At 44.5% G+C, this 15,620-nt stretch overlaps 1 protein-coding gene and 1 long non-coding RNA gene across 7 annotated transcripts in view; one reads left to right on the top strand and one right to left on the bottom strand.

Moving 5' to 3' along the window:
• Window positions 1-15,620, top strand: part of LOC127600698 (uncharacterized) — a 135,198-nt gene that overhangs the window by 85,885 nt on the left and 33,693 nt on the right. The window lies entirely within an intron of this gene.
• On the bottom strand, window positions 519-14,879 carry arnt (aryl hydrocarbon receptor nuclear translocator). 6 transcript variants are annotated; one of them, XM_052065041.1, is made up of 20 exons: window positions 14,528-14,879; window positions 13,043-13,133; window positions 12,209-12,250; window positions 12,067-12,114; window positions 11,410-11,623; window positions 8,916-9,129; window positions 8,733-8,835; window positions 8,574-8,639; window positions 8,368-8,453; window positions 8,092-8,168; window positions 7,605-7,739; window positions 7,305-7,379; window positions 5,692-5,843; window positions 5,354-5,476; window positions 4,455-4,545; window positions 3,843-4,033; window positions 3,006-3,195; window positions 2,466-2,634; window positions 2,244-2,395; window positions 519-2,090 (listed from the first exon to the last, which is right to left on the bottom strand). In XM_052065041.1, exons 1-20 carry the CDS (start codon window positions 14,562-14,564, stop codon window positions 2,007-2,009), a joined length of 2,340 nt encoding a protein of 779 aa, XP_051921001.1. In that variant the 5' UTR covers window positions 14,565-14,879; the 3' UTR covers window positions 519-2,006. The 6 variants fall into 6 exon arrangements, with proteins under 6 accessions (XP_051921001.1, XP_051921000.1, XP_051921002.1 ...); XM_052065040.1 differs by having other exon boundaries at window positions 2,466-2,637; window positions 14,528-14,878; XM_052065042.1 differs by having other exon boundaries at window positions 2,244-2,377; window positions 2,466-2,637; window positions 14,528-14,878.

Raw genomic sequence — 15,620 nt, 5'->3', positions numbered from 1 at the left:
ACATTTCTTAAACATTTACAGAATATTTATATATTTGTGTGATAAAAGTTCACATCATTGGAAAACCCCTGCACAAAAGAGCAACCAGAGTCACCAAAAAAAGCTCCTTGAAAAAAGGCTTTACATACGGCGAGTGTCGAATGGGCGTTGCACACAAAAACAAAATGGCCGAATTTCAACTCATTTCAACGTTTAAAAATATTTTAAATATTTATCAGCCCACAACATTGTGATCAAACAACAAAAAGATTGAGTTGGCAAAACTTTCAGTCCAGTTTCAATTGCTTGTCTCAAACATGAAAGCAATTATTAATAATAATTACTTTACCTCTATTCCCCCCGCCCATTTATATCCCCAAACACCATGATTAAACCATGACAGAAAAGACCAACCAAGCATCGCTAGTCAGACAAATCACCAATGATCCACATCTCCACTCAATGACTACAATGAGGACGCACACAAAAATAGAATGGCTTTAAAAATACACAATGTGTGTGTGAGGGTGGGGGGGGGGTTGTAACTTATTGCTGTGTGGTCTTATTACATATTTTGTTTGGCTTCTCCTTTTTTCTTTTTTTTTTTTTTAAAGAAAAGGAATACAAAGTGCCCATACATGGTACAGAGTATTTTGCAGGGCGAAAGAAGAGATTACCAAGCATATCTGAAACAGAATCCAAAAACAGATTGATACTTATACACGCACGCACACATTTGATACATACAGTATGCAGACAAGGTGTTTATCTAAAACGAATCGATTGGAAAACAAATTACCCCCACCCCCCACAATAAAAAGGTGTACAGTGGAAACTCCAATCTACTAGGACAAATGCTTGGTCAAAACATGCTTCAAATGTCATACAACTGTTGACCATATTCATTCATTCATCTTCCGAGCCGCTTGATCCTCACTAGGGTCGCGGGGGGCGCTGGAGCCACCTAGGGACAATTTAGAGTGTTCAATCAGCCTGCCACGTATGTTTTTGGAAGGTGGGAGGAAACCGGAGCACCCGGAGAAAACCCACGCAGGCCCGGGGAGAACATGCAAACTCCACACAGGGAGGCCGGAGCTGGAATCGAACCCGGTACCTCTGCACTGTGAAGCCAACGTGTGTCTCAATTCATCAAGACTGAAGTTGTTACACAGTGTGTGTATACACACACACACAGGTTGCAAGTTTTGTTTTCTCTCTCATTTGTCATCTTACCATTTTCAGCTTTTAAACCAATTCAACATTTTATTTTCTATTTAGTTGGTGGAGCTTTCGTGCCAGTGTGTTCACTAGATGGAGGATTTTTGTAATTGGAAGTCCATGAGCAACACTGAACGGACGGTGGGTTGACGTTAGGAGGTTCCACTGTACATAAAATTTAAAAAAAAAAAGAAACAAAATCTGCCCAGAGAAAAACAAAGAATACATACGTGAAGCCACATTGAAAACAGTACTCAAGTGTGAATCCCAAGTAATGTAGAAGCACTCCATGAAGTAGTGCCGACATGCAGAGGCCCGGCATGGATTTAAAAACGCCTATAAGGGAAGGATAAACAGAGCGTGTTCCCGTGTGTGTACGCTAACAATATTTAAAAAGAAAGAAAAGAAAAACACCTGTCATTTCCTGAGAGTTATTAAAAAGAAAAGATCGGATCCATGAAGTCTAACTGCAACAAGTTCAAATTGCCTGAGAAGAATCAGGAACGTACAAGAACAAAAGGCCATTGTGTGCGAGTGTGTGTGAACTGATTCACTTCCTGTCTGTTTACTCCAATGATTTTTGTCGAGAAAATGGCTGCCATCCCTTGATTCTTTTTTTTCCTTCCCCCGATCATCTTACCTGCAGTCACTACTCTCCGTGGCTCCTTTGTTGAGCAGTGCAAGGGAAGCCAAAGCAAAAAGCAAAGACAGATGCTCTCAAAAGCAGGAGAGATGGATGAGTCAAAAGTAACAAAGAGGGAAAAGTCTTTGATGGGTTTGGGGGGTGGGGGGGTGATGTACACCTGCAATCACTCATTAAATGAGGGGTACATGGGAATATCAAAGTCATCGCTGTTGAAGGTGCTGGGCTGGTCCAGCATGGACAACACGTCCTGAAAAGAGAGACACACATACAGAGGATTAATACCAGTGGTTGACTTTTTCCACTGCTGTCCATCCATCCACATTTTCTCCTGCTTGGGTGGGCGGAGCCTATACCAGGAGACGAGCACCACGACAAGAGTGTGTGCACCTGCATCACTCACAGTAAACATGTCTTGCTGGTTGCCTTGTGCGTGAGGGTGCTGCTCTGCGTTGCTCTGCGAATGCTGCTGCTGGCCTTGCCACTGGGGCCACACTGCCTCCGTTGCCCGGGAAGGGAATTGCGATTGGGAAGCATCTGGAGTGCGAGAACCAGCTGTGTGCCAATTCATCAATCGTCTGGGGCATCAAAGCGAAAGAGAGACGCGCTTATGAACGCCACCTACCGTAACCGTTTGTGTTGGCACTGGCGCGCGCGTTGATTTGTGGATAGTTTGCGCCGCTGGTCTGGCTGGGAGCAGCACCCGTGGGCATCTGGCCAAAAGAACTAGAAGAGCCGAATCCCCCCATGGGAGCAAATGGTGGTGACATTGTCTTTGCTGCTTGGGGAGCCACCTGCTGCAAAGTGGGGAGACGAGTTACCGATTATTAGGTCGATCTACGGTGATTATTTTTAGTACTAGCCATTTTCAGACCCTTGTTTACGCTGAGAATTTTTTTTAACCTGGGATTGAATATATGAAGTCTCAAGACATAAGTATGTCTTTGAGAGGTTGGCATTTATAAACAGGATTAAATGTTGTGGCTAATACAGCTGCAACTACAAAAAATAGGGTGCATTATTGTATTGTATCTCAAACAGACATGCGGAAAAAAAACATCAATGAATTACACTAACAACAGGACCAATATTCCACCAGATGGCAGCAAAATCTGCAAATATGCAAATGATGGACTGCGAATATTGGGAGGGCGAGTTACTGTACCTGAGTATTGAATTGCGTTCCGCCATCTGCTCCAGGACCAGGCCATCCTCCTGACGGTCCTCCATGGAGGGGGCTGGCAGTGTTGGAGGGGGTGACAGGCTGTGGGCCTCCATTTTGCCGGGACATCTGGGCCAGCATCTGTCCTGCCGAGTGGGTCGGCTGTGACATCTGCGGCGCCATACCAACTGGCCTGTACAGTGCGGAAGGAGGGAAATGGAAGGAAAAAAACAAAACAAAAAACAACATGTCAAGTCAAGTCAACAGTATTTATAGAGCATTTTCAAACAGCCATCGCTGCATACAAAGTGCGGTACATGGAGCAATTTAACATGCACAATAAACAATAAATAATAAATAAGTAAACATGCATCAAAGAAAAGAACAAGATGGCACGGCAACAATTATAGCAGCCTAGAAAGGCCAGGCAACAATAGAGGAACTATACCACAAAGCCAATAGTTTTGGCCTGGCATCATCAACTACCACTAGAAAATGGATGCGGTTAACCCGAAAAAGCTTTATTGTGGAATCTGTCTTACGAATGATAGAACGGCATGTCAAGTCTTGTTCGCTCTGATCATCTCCGCAAAACGTGATGAATTCTAAATACATGTGACAGCAAATGAAATGACAGTCAAGCAGGGTGTGGACCCACTGCAATGTCTACTTCAATATATTTCATTAGATTTTTACCACAGGAGACACATGATTGCAAGACCTTCAATTTAAAATGACCAATTAATCGAAAATAATTCCAATGCAGATTGGTTGGGGCGAGTCCTTTGTGGAAATATGATTTAATCATTTCATCATAGAGAAGTATCATCAATATCCAACCTGTATGTATCATTGGTGCGACCTGCGTTGAAATTGTTGACAGCGGGATAGATTTGAGCTGAGGGCGTTGAAGAAGCGATCACACCCTTGGTCTGACTGGGGCCCTGGAAAAGGGACGGCGAGTACAGGTCTGGCTTTTCCAGGCTCTTGTTGTGGTCCGGCCCAGTCAAAGTCACCGACTGCACCGGCATCTGATGACAACCATACCAGTGAGCATGTTCCAAAAACTAATTTTGCCTCAGATTACGATCCATAAAATATAAATGATATCATTATACATTCATACATGTATGGATTGGAACATTCATCACAATAAAGTGCCACAAGCATCACAACACTGTCCAAAATGGAATCCTCGCAAGTCCAAAATTTTTAGGACATTTTGCTGGCGTCGCCAAACGTCGCATCGTTCAATCGTACTTTATATTGCAGACACGTTGCTCCCCCAAAAAATCCCCAAATCATGTGCAATCACAAATAGTTAAAAGGGTTTTATGATGATTATTTAAGGGAAGCATCTTGGCGGCTATACGTCATAAAATCATGACAATTTTTTGTGTGCCACTGCGTTCCATCCGATCGGTCACCATTCGCAACAGCAAGAGGCTGTACCTGTGAGAGCGTTATCGGTCCTGCCTCGTACAGGCTATCTCTGGCCCCGCCCCCTTCCAGCTCAGCCTGCTGCTGTTGCTGCTGCAATTGCCTGTGAAAGGACGAGACTACGTATGAGTGACGACCGCAAGTGCCGTCGGAGCAGGCTCATTAAAAATCCCACCGCACCTGCACCGGGTGAGTGACAAACAAAAAAGAAAGAAAAAAAAAAACATGAATACAAGAGCCCACCACCGGTCACCATAAAAAAAGAGACATGGAGAGTATTCGCTTTACATTCTGGTAGAGCATATGCTGAGCCCATGCAAATGACACCTGAATAACCTTGTTAGAAGTAGGGCTGGGCAATTACATTGATGGATCAAATTCAAATTTGGTTTCTCACGAAAACTTGATCATTGAAGAACAGTAGAGTACTCAAAGCATTGTCCTAATCTATTAAAAAAATGTATTCCACTTATAAAAGCTCCATTGCAGCTTTCGTCTTGCACTCTTAATTGATGTGTGTACTTCATGCATGCATGGCACCATGCGGAGCCTCAGAGGCCCCGGCAGCGCGCAGAAGGAACAGCTTGTATTTATTCATTCATCTTTACATTTATTGCTATCAGTTGAACATGCTTGATTATTGTGTTACTTTGTTCCAAATGTATTTTCTGGTTGTTCTTTCAAGTCAGGTTTAAAATTGAGTTTTGGTTGCAGTTTTCAAATGAATGAATGAATTCATTATCTCCCCCCCCCCCCATAATGGCCCAGCCTTAGTTTGAAGTACACTACAGTCCATCTGACACCGTTTCGACATGCATTAACGCCAACACCAAAAATGCTGTCAGGAGGAAGGGAGGAGCCGGACGTCCGCCGTGAAGAAGGCGCTATTTTTTGACCCAGCCTGCTCTCACCTGGTAGCTACCTGGCCAGGGCTAACGACCACACGGGGGCTGTTTGAGCCACTCTGACCCAGGGAGCGGGGCAGCGAAACCCCCGGGGAATGGATGGGGGTGAGGGGGTCCTGAGTCGCATTTCTATTGCCGCCCCCCACCCCAAGAGGTGGCATATAGGGAGACAGGGATCAGTGTGACATTGGGAGAATGTAAAAGAACGTGCGGACTGCAGTCATAACTAAACATTTTCCTTACATCGTGACAAATTTGACATCATTTTAATAAGGACAGTTAATGATGGAATTAGGTCAGATAATCACCAGCAAGAAAAACTACGCTTGAAATACGCAACTCACTTGACGTTGACATTTGTGCAGATGATGTATTCAATCTCCTCAGAAAATGGATTCTGGAAGGTGAAGCAGCTGGTTCTCATCCAAAGCCATTCTCTGGATTTGGTGCGGAACCTGAACATCACGGAAAGCACTTGACCCTTCAGCTTCATCACCTGCGGACACAGAGAAGCACGCTGGTGTTCATGCGAGTTAAGTGCCAAACGCATGACACCACATTTGAAGAGCCTCACCTCCTTTACGATGCATCGAGCACAACCATTCAACATGAAACCGGTGCCCACAAATTCAAGGGAGCAAGCAATTTCATTCACTCACGGCAAGAACTACGCATTGAAGCATTTGACGACAGTCACCGAATTACTTTTGGTGTGAAGACGTATGCATGCGTGACTTGAACATCACTCATCCTCCGGCAAAAAAATTGAGTTGAAGACCGTGCGAAGGGCTTAAAAGCGAAATAAACTGCTTGTTGACTGGCTGGCTGGCTGCTGTGTTTGAGCACAAACCAAAGTCAAAGTGCTGTATATGAGATGGAACATTCGCATTAACTACAAGAAATACAATGATATCATTACAATAATAACAGTAAAATTATAATTCCACGAATAACAAGTCTCGTCAGACAAGTCACTGACTGAAGGCATTTCAACTTCATCTGTTGTAAAAGCTGAAAGAATGAAGGAGAGTTGGAACGTTCATGTTGAATTACTGAAGCGATGGTAGCATGCTCACCTGTTGCCTCTATGATATTTTATGTTTCTACACCGCGTGGAAAAAAATAAAACGAAAAACAATGGGTATTTCATTCGGTAGTAGTCCCCTCCCCCCACTCCCCAAAACATTTAACCTATGCCCAAAAAGAAGTCGGCAATTTTGGATTGAAGTGGCCTTTTTAACTTATTTTTGCAGGCGTCCCTCAAATGTAAACTGGATTTTGTCTCATTAGAAGAACACTGACAAGACATTTGGGCAACACTGAAACGTAAAATATTTACTTTTCATTCTTGTCTGTGGGTGGAGCACGACAGCAACATCTGGCGACTCGCCCAAGAAAGCGGAACAAAAGAAATCATCGTAATAATTATTCATTTGTACCACATTCGGTACATTGGATCCATGTGGCCTGCCATTACTTACATAATAACGAAGCGCACACACGCAGCACATGTAAGAAGAGACAAGAGCGTGGCTGCACACTGCCTGCTGCAACCATTCACACACGCACCACTACATTGCTGGGTCATGTTTCACACATGTGACCTTTTAACAAATCACACTGAAGGGCAGAAGGCATTAGGAGACCAGTTAGTCATGCGCATTGGGTAAAAGGATCCTCGGCAGTGGCGCCACAACAAAAACATAAAAACTGAAAATATGTATTGTGTCAAACGGGCGACCATAAATAAACCCAATTGTGAAAATGATTTCTTTCAACTGTGACAACAGACCCATTTCTTAAATGGTTGTTTGTCTCTACGCACCCTTGAATTGGCTGGCGACCATTCCAGGGTGTAATCATAAATAAACTGGGCTGCGACGCAAACCTAAGAAGGACAACCACTGGCTACACGAATTGGTTGGCTGTTCCAATGTTTTGGGGGTTTTTTTTGTACCTGTTGGAAGCTGTCTCGGAGCAAGCCCTGGTCTTCAGGATGGGCAAATTCCAGAATATTTTTTCCCAACAGTTCCTAAAAGACACAACTTGTTAACTCATGCTATGTAATTAACTCAATCACTCCCAAAGACGTTTTTAAACGTCATTTCAGACTTGGTCCAGAATTGGCTGGTACTGAATGAGTTAAGCTCCCCAACAAAAACAAAAAAAAGACAACATATGATTTCAAGCTCCACAATTGAGCTCCTTTATTCAAACAACATGAAACAAAAGAGCGTTACGGTGGGGGGGCGTGTACCTGAGGCTGGTAGCTGATGGCTGCCACACAGCGGTGGTCGACAAAGGTGAAAACGCCCTGGCAGTTATGCCGTGAAATGAACTCCACTGGAACACTGATACTGTTGACGTCCGTGTCACCTGGACAGCAGGTCACCTGAGGCGGGTCGTTGCGTTTGAAAGAGAGATACGCTGACCATTATGACGGGCAGCATTTAACAAAGACACTCGTGCGACTCAACCGCTTGTCAACTGTATGAGTTGTAGCAGCAAGTGACGGAGAACGGACAGAGGATTTCCAATCCCAGCGAAACTGTGCAAACATCAGACGTAATCCGCTTCCGAAAAGACTGCAGTGCGGCCATGAAGTCATATTTTGTGGTCGATATGCTAAGAGACACGCGTCTCCACTGCCATCACAGGACTGACCAGTGAGTTGACTAAATCGCGCTGGTAGGTTCTTAATTGGAGACAACGTAATGGATGCAGATGCACGGCGTGAATCCAACCTGTAGTCTGCCGATGGCGACGAGACAGTAGCGACTCCCCTGCGTGTTGTCGGCGTCACTGTCCGATAAGGACACGCCTGAAATGCAAAAGTGCGTTTTGAGCACAGGAGTCGCATGTACACCGCATCAAGAAGCTATTCGCAGCACTTGACTTCACAGCCTTTGTCCAAAAGGGATTCAATTCATTTCCTCCAAATGGTTTTGGAATCAGGCTGTAAGAACGAAAACGTAGAAAGAGTGAAGTGCTGCGAATATTCCAGTAATATTTCATTTTACCTGCAGGCGGCCAGGATTTGATGTATCCTGTACAGTGGACCACCACGTACTGAGGCTCGCCCTCCTTTGCTGCACCCAAACCGTTCCTAATTTGAAGCAGCAGGGGGTGGAAAAAAAAAAAAGATCAAATGTGCCCCATATGCAGGACTCCGTCACACGAGCACGATACCGCGGTAGGGATAATTCGCAGTCTTGGTTCTCATCACCTGTTTCTATTCCTAAGGAAGTTTAGTCTGTTCATGGACATGGGTTCCACTGGACACGAGCCACATCTGCAATTAGAACCAAAACCACCATGTGAAGAAATGTTGCATTCGGGCGCACCTCTCACTCACTAGATGTCGCATCAACAATAGGACAGACACCTCATTCGGCATATGAATGATCGCCGGGCTCCCATCGTCATCCTGGCGGAGGACTGCTGGCTCTCCTTCTTCACAGTTCCCGTTTTCAAGTCCAACATCCTCCCTTTGAAGGAGCAAAATCAGGCGATGAGCAATCCCCGACTCCTTCGAGACAAGAGCTTTCCTGCTGTGCGCTTTGGATACCCGTGTTGTTATTCTCGGCGGTGGACAGCTGCTCCCTCAGTTTCTCCGTGTCATCGGGGTGCAGCTGGTCGTACAGGGACGAGCCCAGCCAGTCGGACTGCGACTGGTTCAGGACGGGTGTCAGCGAGTCCGACACGTAAACGATGCGACCCGTCTCACACGACACCACGAACAGAAAGCCATCTGCTGCCTCCAGGATGAGGTGCTTCAGCTCCTGCGGTCAAACGGCATCGGGCTCGCTATTAAAACGCAGCGAAAAGCATTACAACTTGCACAGTATCAGCTGCAATGGAAATCCAAAGCTATTACTTGTGTGCCAACTCAACGTTGCGCCCCCCCACAATCCTGAACCCCCCCCCCCCAAAAAAAACACGCAACTACCGTATTTTCACGACTATTCGACGCATCGTACTAATGGCCGCAGTCTCATTAATGGGTGACATTTCTGTATTTTACACATACACAGGACGCATCGTACTAATGGCCGCAGTTTTACAGTGGTAAAACATACGCCAGCTTAAACATACGGCATGCATGCGCGCACTCTAACACGTTAGCTTGAAGCATACGGTAGCATGCCAAGACATACAGATAAGCTAAAAACACGTTTTTAAAAAGGCAACGAAAGCAGAACTGAGTTCGGGTGTATTTTATTTAGCCATCGTACAATGTTCTCACGTTTTTCGATCAATCATCACCCAGAAATCCATCAAAGTCCTCATCCTCTGTGTCAGAAGCAGAGGACTGCACTCTCAGTTGTCATTGAATGCATCACATGCTAGTGTGAGTTGCTACGCATTGCCGAGCGGAAAGAAGGAGTAGCAACAGCAAAGTCAACATTTCTCTTGTGTGAAGCTTTCCCACATTTGAAAGTAAAGAACAGTGCGAAACATGGTGGCAGCGCGTGTGTGTGTAGAAAGAATTGAACAATTGTGCAAGTACCGTAATCCATCAAAAACGCCGCGTTCCCTCTCGTTGTTGCGTATTGTGTAACTCGCCAAGCGCTGCCTCTCACTCTTTGTAAAGTTGTGTTTGCCACCGATCATCCATTGTTCCCATGCCGTTCGCAACTTTACTTTGAACGCCCGGTTGATGCCAATGTCCAGCGGTTGGCGTTCTTTAGTCAACCCTCCGGGAATAACGGCAAGCTCAGAGTTCATTTGCTTGACTTGTTTTTTCACCGCTGCTGTGAGATGGACACGCATGCCAAAAGCATAACCGGTGGCTTTAAGTTTGAACTGAGCTTCGTAGGCGTGTCTTTTTGTCGAATTTATTTTCAGGGGTTCTTAGAAACCAAAACCGGAGTTGTTTTGCAACAATGCACATTGCCACACTCTATACAAGTGTTGGTACTGGCTTGAGGCGTCCACTTACACGCCCACCCTTCACCATTGGCGGACTAGCTTGCCTGTCCTCTCTTTCTCTCTCTCTCTCTCCCTCTCCATATATGTATATATACACGCCCATGCTTCCCTGATTGGCCGACTTCTTTCCCGCATGCCTGGTCACAGTCACTTCCGCCTTTTCTCTATATAAACAGCGTGTCGGCTGTCAGTCAGATTTTGGAACTCAGCGCATATAAAGGACGCTCTGCACCATAAGGCGTCCTGTCCATTTTGGAGAAAATTTAAGACTTTTAATGGCGCCTTATAGTCGTGAAAATACGGTATTCTTTGCAGGTCGTATCGGAATTAAAGGCAGCCACCTAAGAAAGCGCGGCACAATGAATTGAATTGAAGCATTACTTCTTGACTGCGCAAACTGTTGAATTTGTAACAGTCTAGTGCTTATAAAATACATTCTAGTTCTCTGTTCCTTATTGCACAAACATTTCAAAGTCTTTTTTAGGATCCAAGTGTTACGAGCAAGGTCAAGATCCCCAATAAAGGCACCACTGTACTCTTGGCAGACAAAGGGTATTTCAAAGACTTGGGACGTTTTCATCTGTATGTGCGGAAAATAAAAATCATGGATTCGGAGTTCGCAGTCTCACTATTTCATGTATTTTTTGGTGGGGGGTTAGTTGGAAACTTTTGAAAGCGCACAATTTTTTTAAGCGTGTGAAAACGGGAAGGAGGCCAAATTCGAATTCATTTTTTCCCCCCCGTTGATAATTACAGGAATGTCCAATTCTTCTTGCGCTCTCGGGATGTATGACATGTTTTTAAATGCATGTTTCTGTTGTTTTGAAAGTATATTTTAGGATCTTAAAGGTAAGTGCTGTAAATGGTATAAAAACTCACCTTTGTTTCTGTATCAGGGATTTTGCACTTATTGCTGCAATGGTATATTGGGGGTCTATAACCTCTATGATGTAGCTAGGTTGACTGTATTTTGTTGTCGTAGATGTCGGAGTGTCAGGAAAATCGGTGCAATTGTTTAATAATTGTCAGCCTATTTTCAATGATGAAAAGCTATTGCGAACTCTGATGCATCCCGCTGTCTTTAATTAGTTTCCCCTCTCAACTTAACACCATCCCAATAGTGTCTTCACCTGGTCGGTGAGAAAGGACGGTTTGTAGGAGCCGTCCGGGTTGGTGTTGCCGCTGCCCCTCAGTGCCTTCATGTGGGATACGGCCATTCGCAGAATGGTAAGCTTGTCGGGCTTGCGTGCCAGCGCGCTGCACGTGGGCACCATATCCGACAGCTCCGTGATGTAGGCCGTCATCTTGTTCCGCCTCCGCCGCTCGATCTCGCTGTGGTTCTCCCTGGAGCGGACGGGACAGGAGGAAGAGCCGGATGGACAACGCGAGGGAGAGCTTAGAGTTAATGTCATTATGTGCCGGTGGGCCGTCTCTGAAGAAGAGCTGGGAATGAGATGAATAAATCGTGATTTGTCCAAAAAGAAAAGGGGAAAAAAAATGAATTTGAGCAAGCGAGTCTGCTCTTTCGATGTCAGGTGTATGACAACAGAGAGAGCAAGAGCTGACCAAGAGAAAGAGACTGCCTGAGGAGAGGGAATAAAGAGAAAAGAGAAGGGATTACCGACGTGAAACATAGTGAAAGTTGTTATTGAGCCATAAAAAAAGGACTTGTCTCTGTTGGGGAAGATTGACAGGGTTGATATCCCCGACAGTCCTGTCAAGATGGCGAGTGAGCTTGCGGTCCCGACAAACGGTTCACCCACACGACTTAATTCAGCAGTCCCTACCTCGCAAAGCGCTCTTTGTCGTTGGAGCCTCCCGTGTCGTCGTCACACCTGATGAAAGAGGGAATGGGCAGATCGCCATCAGTCGGCAGCTGTCGCCACGGCGACATGGAACACAATGTACGCCACGATAAGACTCCAGTACCTGAACAACTTGTTCCCTTCGTCGTCATCGTCAAAATCAGGCCTGCAATCCAAGTAGGAGACATTAAAATAGCAGCGACATGATACAATAATAATACAAAAAGGCCTTCTATATTCTGGAACACTAAACATTTTGAAAGTCAAGTCTAAGTTGACTAATTGATGACATCATCATTATTTTTTTTTGTGACCAGCATAGGAAGTAGGAAGAAAAAAAACCTGATTAGAAATACAACCAAGCGTGAAGCTGAATGCTGTTGTTGGCAAATGTTTTACTAGTTAAAGAGTGGCCGCTCTCTTTTTGTGCTCAGGAGATGAGCACGTCAGAGAACGGGACATCAAAGGTACCCCCCCATTCACAAAGCAGCCATTTCTGTGTCATTATTTCTATTCCACTTGTGGTTTTTATTTTATCTGAGGATATACTTTTAAATTGTGCAACTACAGCAAAGGATCATGTTTGTAATGACAATGACGTTTGTGCAACGACGTGAAAAAAATTTCGTGTGGTTGGAGCGGCCACTTCAAACTGTGTTCAATGCACCAAGACATTTGGAAATGGGATGATTGGTTCCAAGAAAAAAAAAGTCACAATTAGTTGGCCTCAAGCTTGAAACGTTGCAGAGTCCTGACGCGTCAACTCATCAGTTCGACTCCTTTTCTTTATATTGCTACAATGGCAATACATTCAATATTTTAGTCAGTTTTGGTCACACCGCAGGAGTCCGATTATGAATTTGATCAGAAAAACTTGGCCAATCCCAAATTCAAAGTAACAAGATGGAAATCAGAAGGTGTCGCTCACATAATTACGAGCGTGTTATTGAACACTTACGCTGCTCGTCTCTTGCTTCCTTTTGGGACGACAGCTCCGCCACTGGCTTGGGCCCCGCCTGCTCCCATGGCCAGATCCGGCTCGACTAAATCTATTAATAAACAAACAATGGGGCAAAAACCATAGGTCAAAAATCCAATTGGGGGGCCCAGCGCAATCAGCGACAATAAAGCATGTGACACAGACAGAAAAAGAGAAGAATATTTCAAAAGCAGTTTGTTGCAGCCTTTCATCTGTAATTTGAAAGTATTTACATCCAAATAAGGTATAGAGAGTGAAGGAATGGCAGCTTGCCTTGCACTTCTGAAGGGACCAAATGGAATGAGACAAAGGAATAATCAGAAAAGAAGCTTTGCCTTTTGAATGAATACTTGGTGGCAAATCATTTGTAGTCGCATCGAGCCTGAAGTGTGGAATTCACCAACCGCCACAGCAAACACTGAATTTCATCCCGAGTGTCGACAATTATCTCCAGTTTCAGCTGGTTGTTGCATGTGATATTTTCCCTTTACTTCTGCCTTTAAGATAAAGGTTTTCTTATTTGTCTCATATTGGGGGGATTCCCACTTTATAGCAGCATAATTAGGGAGAAAGTAGAAGACAAAAAGTGTATCAATATAAATATAAAAAATATAAATGTGAGCATATTAAAAATGGGGGAGTGGGGGTGAATCCAGGTTTTCAGGACCGTCTATTCAATAGCCTGACAGCTGTCGGCAGGAACGAGCGGCGGTACCTCTCCTTCTTATCAATCTCTGGCTGAAGGAGCTTCAATAGAATAACCGACACATCAAGAAATCCAAGGGAACCAGTTCCATTGACAGCCAACCTGGCAATGGCACAGCTGAGCAGCCAATTGTGTTTTGATCCCTTCAAAAGCTGGAGGCACATATACAAATTTGTCATTCCTACAAATTCATTCATTAAAGCTTAAAGTCTGCAGTTAAAGCACATCACGCTTCTTTCATTTCAAATCATTTGTGGTTAAAAAAAAATCACATCGCAACATTTATTCATCTGACTAATGCACGTTTACAAATCAACAAGATAGAGTATGCACACGCATGCAGTGCAGTTGTCGCCGTGAGCATCAACAATTGCTTCACGATCGTCATTTTTGAACGTTTTTGGAAAACAAGCAAACACGGCAAATTAAAAACAAAAATAGATTCAACCCTTGTGGATTTCTACGCCCTGGCTGATGGAGCATATACATTGACGAGACCCCCCCGAGCACACTGTCATTTCTTAATGATTTTTATGACAGTAAGCTCGAAATGAGACGAGCAATTGTGCTAGTAGGTGCCGAGTTGTGCAAGTCCCCTTCTCCTCTGAGCACTTAGCTTAGCTCTGAGGCTAGTTTAGGCGCCGCTGTCACGCTATCTTGAGCAAAAGTGTCCCACTTGACGACAGGGTATAAAACGCGCTATAAACAACAAGCAGCTATGTTCGTAGAATGTCGATGTGACTTTTGTGGCACTTTACCTTGATTTGAAGATGACATGTCCGTGTGGAGCAACATAAACAAACTACTTCGGGGAAGGAAAAAAATGGACCCCAAACCTCCGTTCCTCCCTCCCACCCCCTAAGCTAGAAGCTAACTAGCACTACGGCCAAATCCTCAATGGCACGTCCTTAATGTGCACTCAACAGGTCGGTGCCATGCCTGGCGCGTTTCCCAGAAGGCCTCGAAGGTTCGAAGGCAAGAAAAAGTCAACGCCGGAGCTCGGTTTGAGGTGTTTTCCCGATTTGTGTCGGCTTTCAACGGGACTCAGACTTCAAGATGGCGCTCCTAGCTTCGCGAGGTACATGCACAGTGTTTTGTTTTCCGCTTCCCCCATTGGACGAGAGGTCAGCCGGATACACGTGACGTCACAAGTTGGGAAACCGTGTTAAGCCACGCCCCCTGGCTTTCGGCGAGAGTACAGTATTACCACAATCACGTTTGCAAAAAAAGACCACAAAAAGTTTAAAATGACAATCGTCTTACCAGAAATATAAATGTAGTTATGTTTAACTATTGAAGACAAAGTATTCACAGTGCTTCACATTCGCCCCCTCTACCCTGACAGCTTCTCTCCCTTCCCTAAAACGAATTAATTTCCCCTCTAAATTTTCCTCACAACCCCAGAATGACCACACGAAAAAAAATAAATTACATTTATATTTATATGTTTTAAAACAGATTAAGAGCAATTTAATTGGGGAAAGGTGATTTTCAAAGTGTTACAACCATGTTCACGTCACAAACGAAATTTCTGTCTCAAGGAACCACTGTACAATGAATGAAATATCAATTGCAAAACTAGATTAATTTTGCCTTTGGAGTGTCGATTGTGAATTTGGGTTCGGGGGTATAAACGGCGTCCTGCAAGTCAGACAGTTCTGAAGTAACAAATATGGGAAGCAATGTCACACACAATTGGGCTGAGAGGTCATAAGAAGAAAAAAAGCTTTCTTGAGGCTTTGTAGCTTCAGGACACACATTAAACTAAAGAGGCAGGACCTAAATCTTTAAGATCAAAGTAATGTCGACCACAAAACAGAAAGAGAAACAGAGCGGGACTCCTGGTTGTTG

This window comes from Hippocampus zosterae, chromosome 5, assembly GCF_025434085.1.
Source record: "Hippocampus zosterae strain Florida chromosome 5, ASM2543408v3, whole genome shotgun sequence".
In the NCBI taxonomy this organism is placed as follows: domain Eukaryota; kingdom Metazoa; phylum Chordata; class Actinopteri; order Syngnathiformes; family Syngnathidae; genus Hippocampus; species Hippocampus zosterae.
This window is presented reverse-complemented; position numbering and strand designations above follow the sequence as displayed.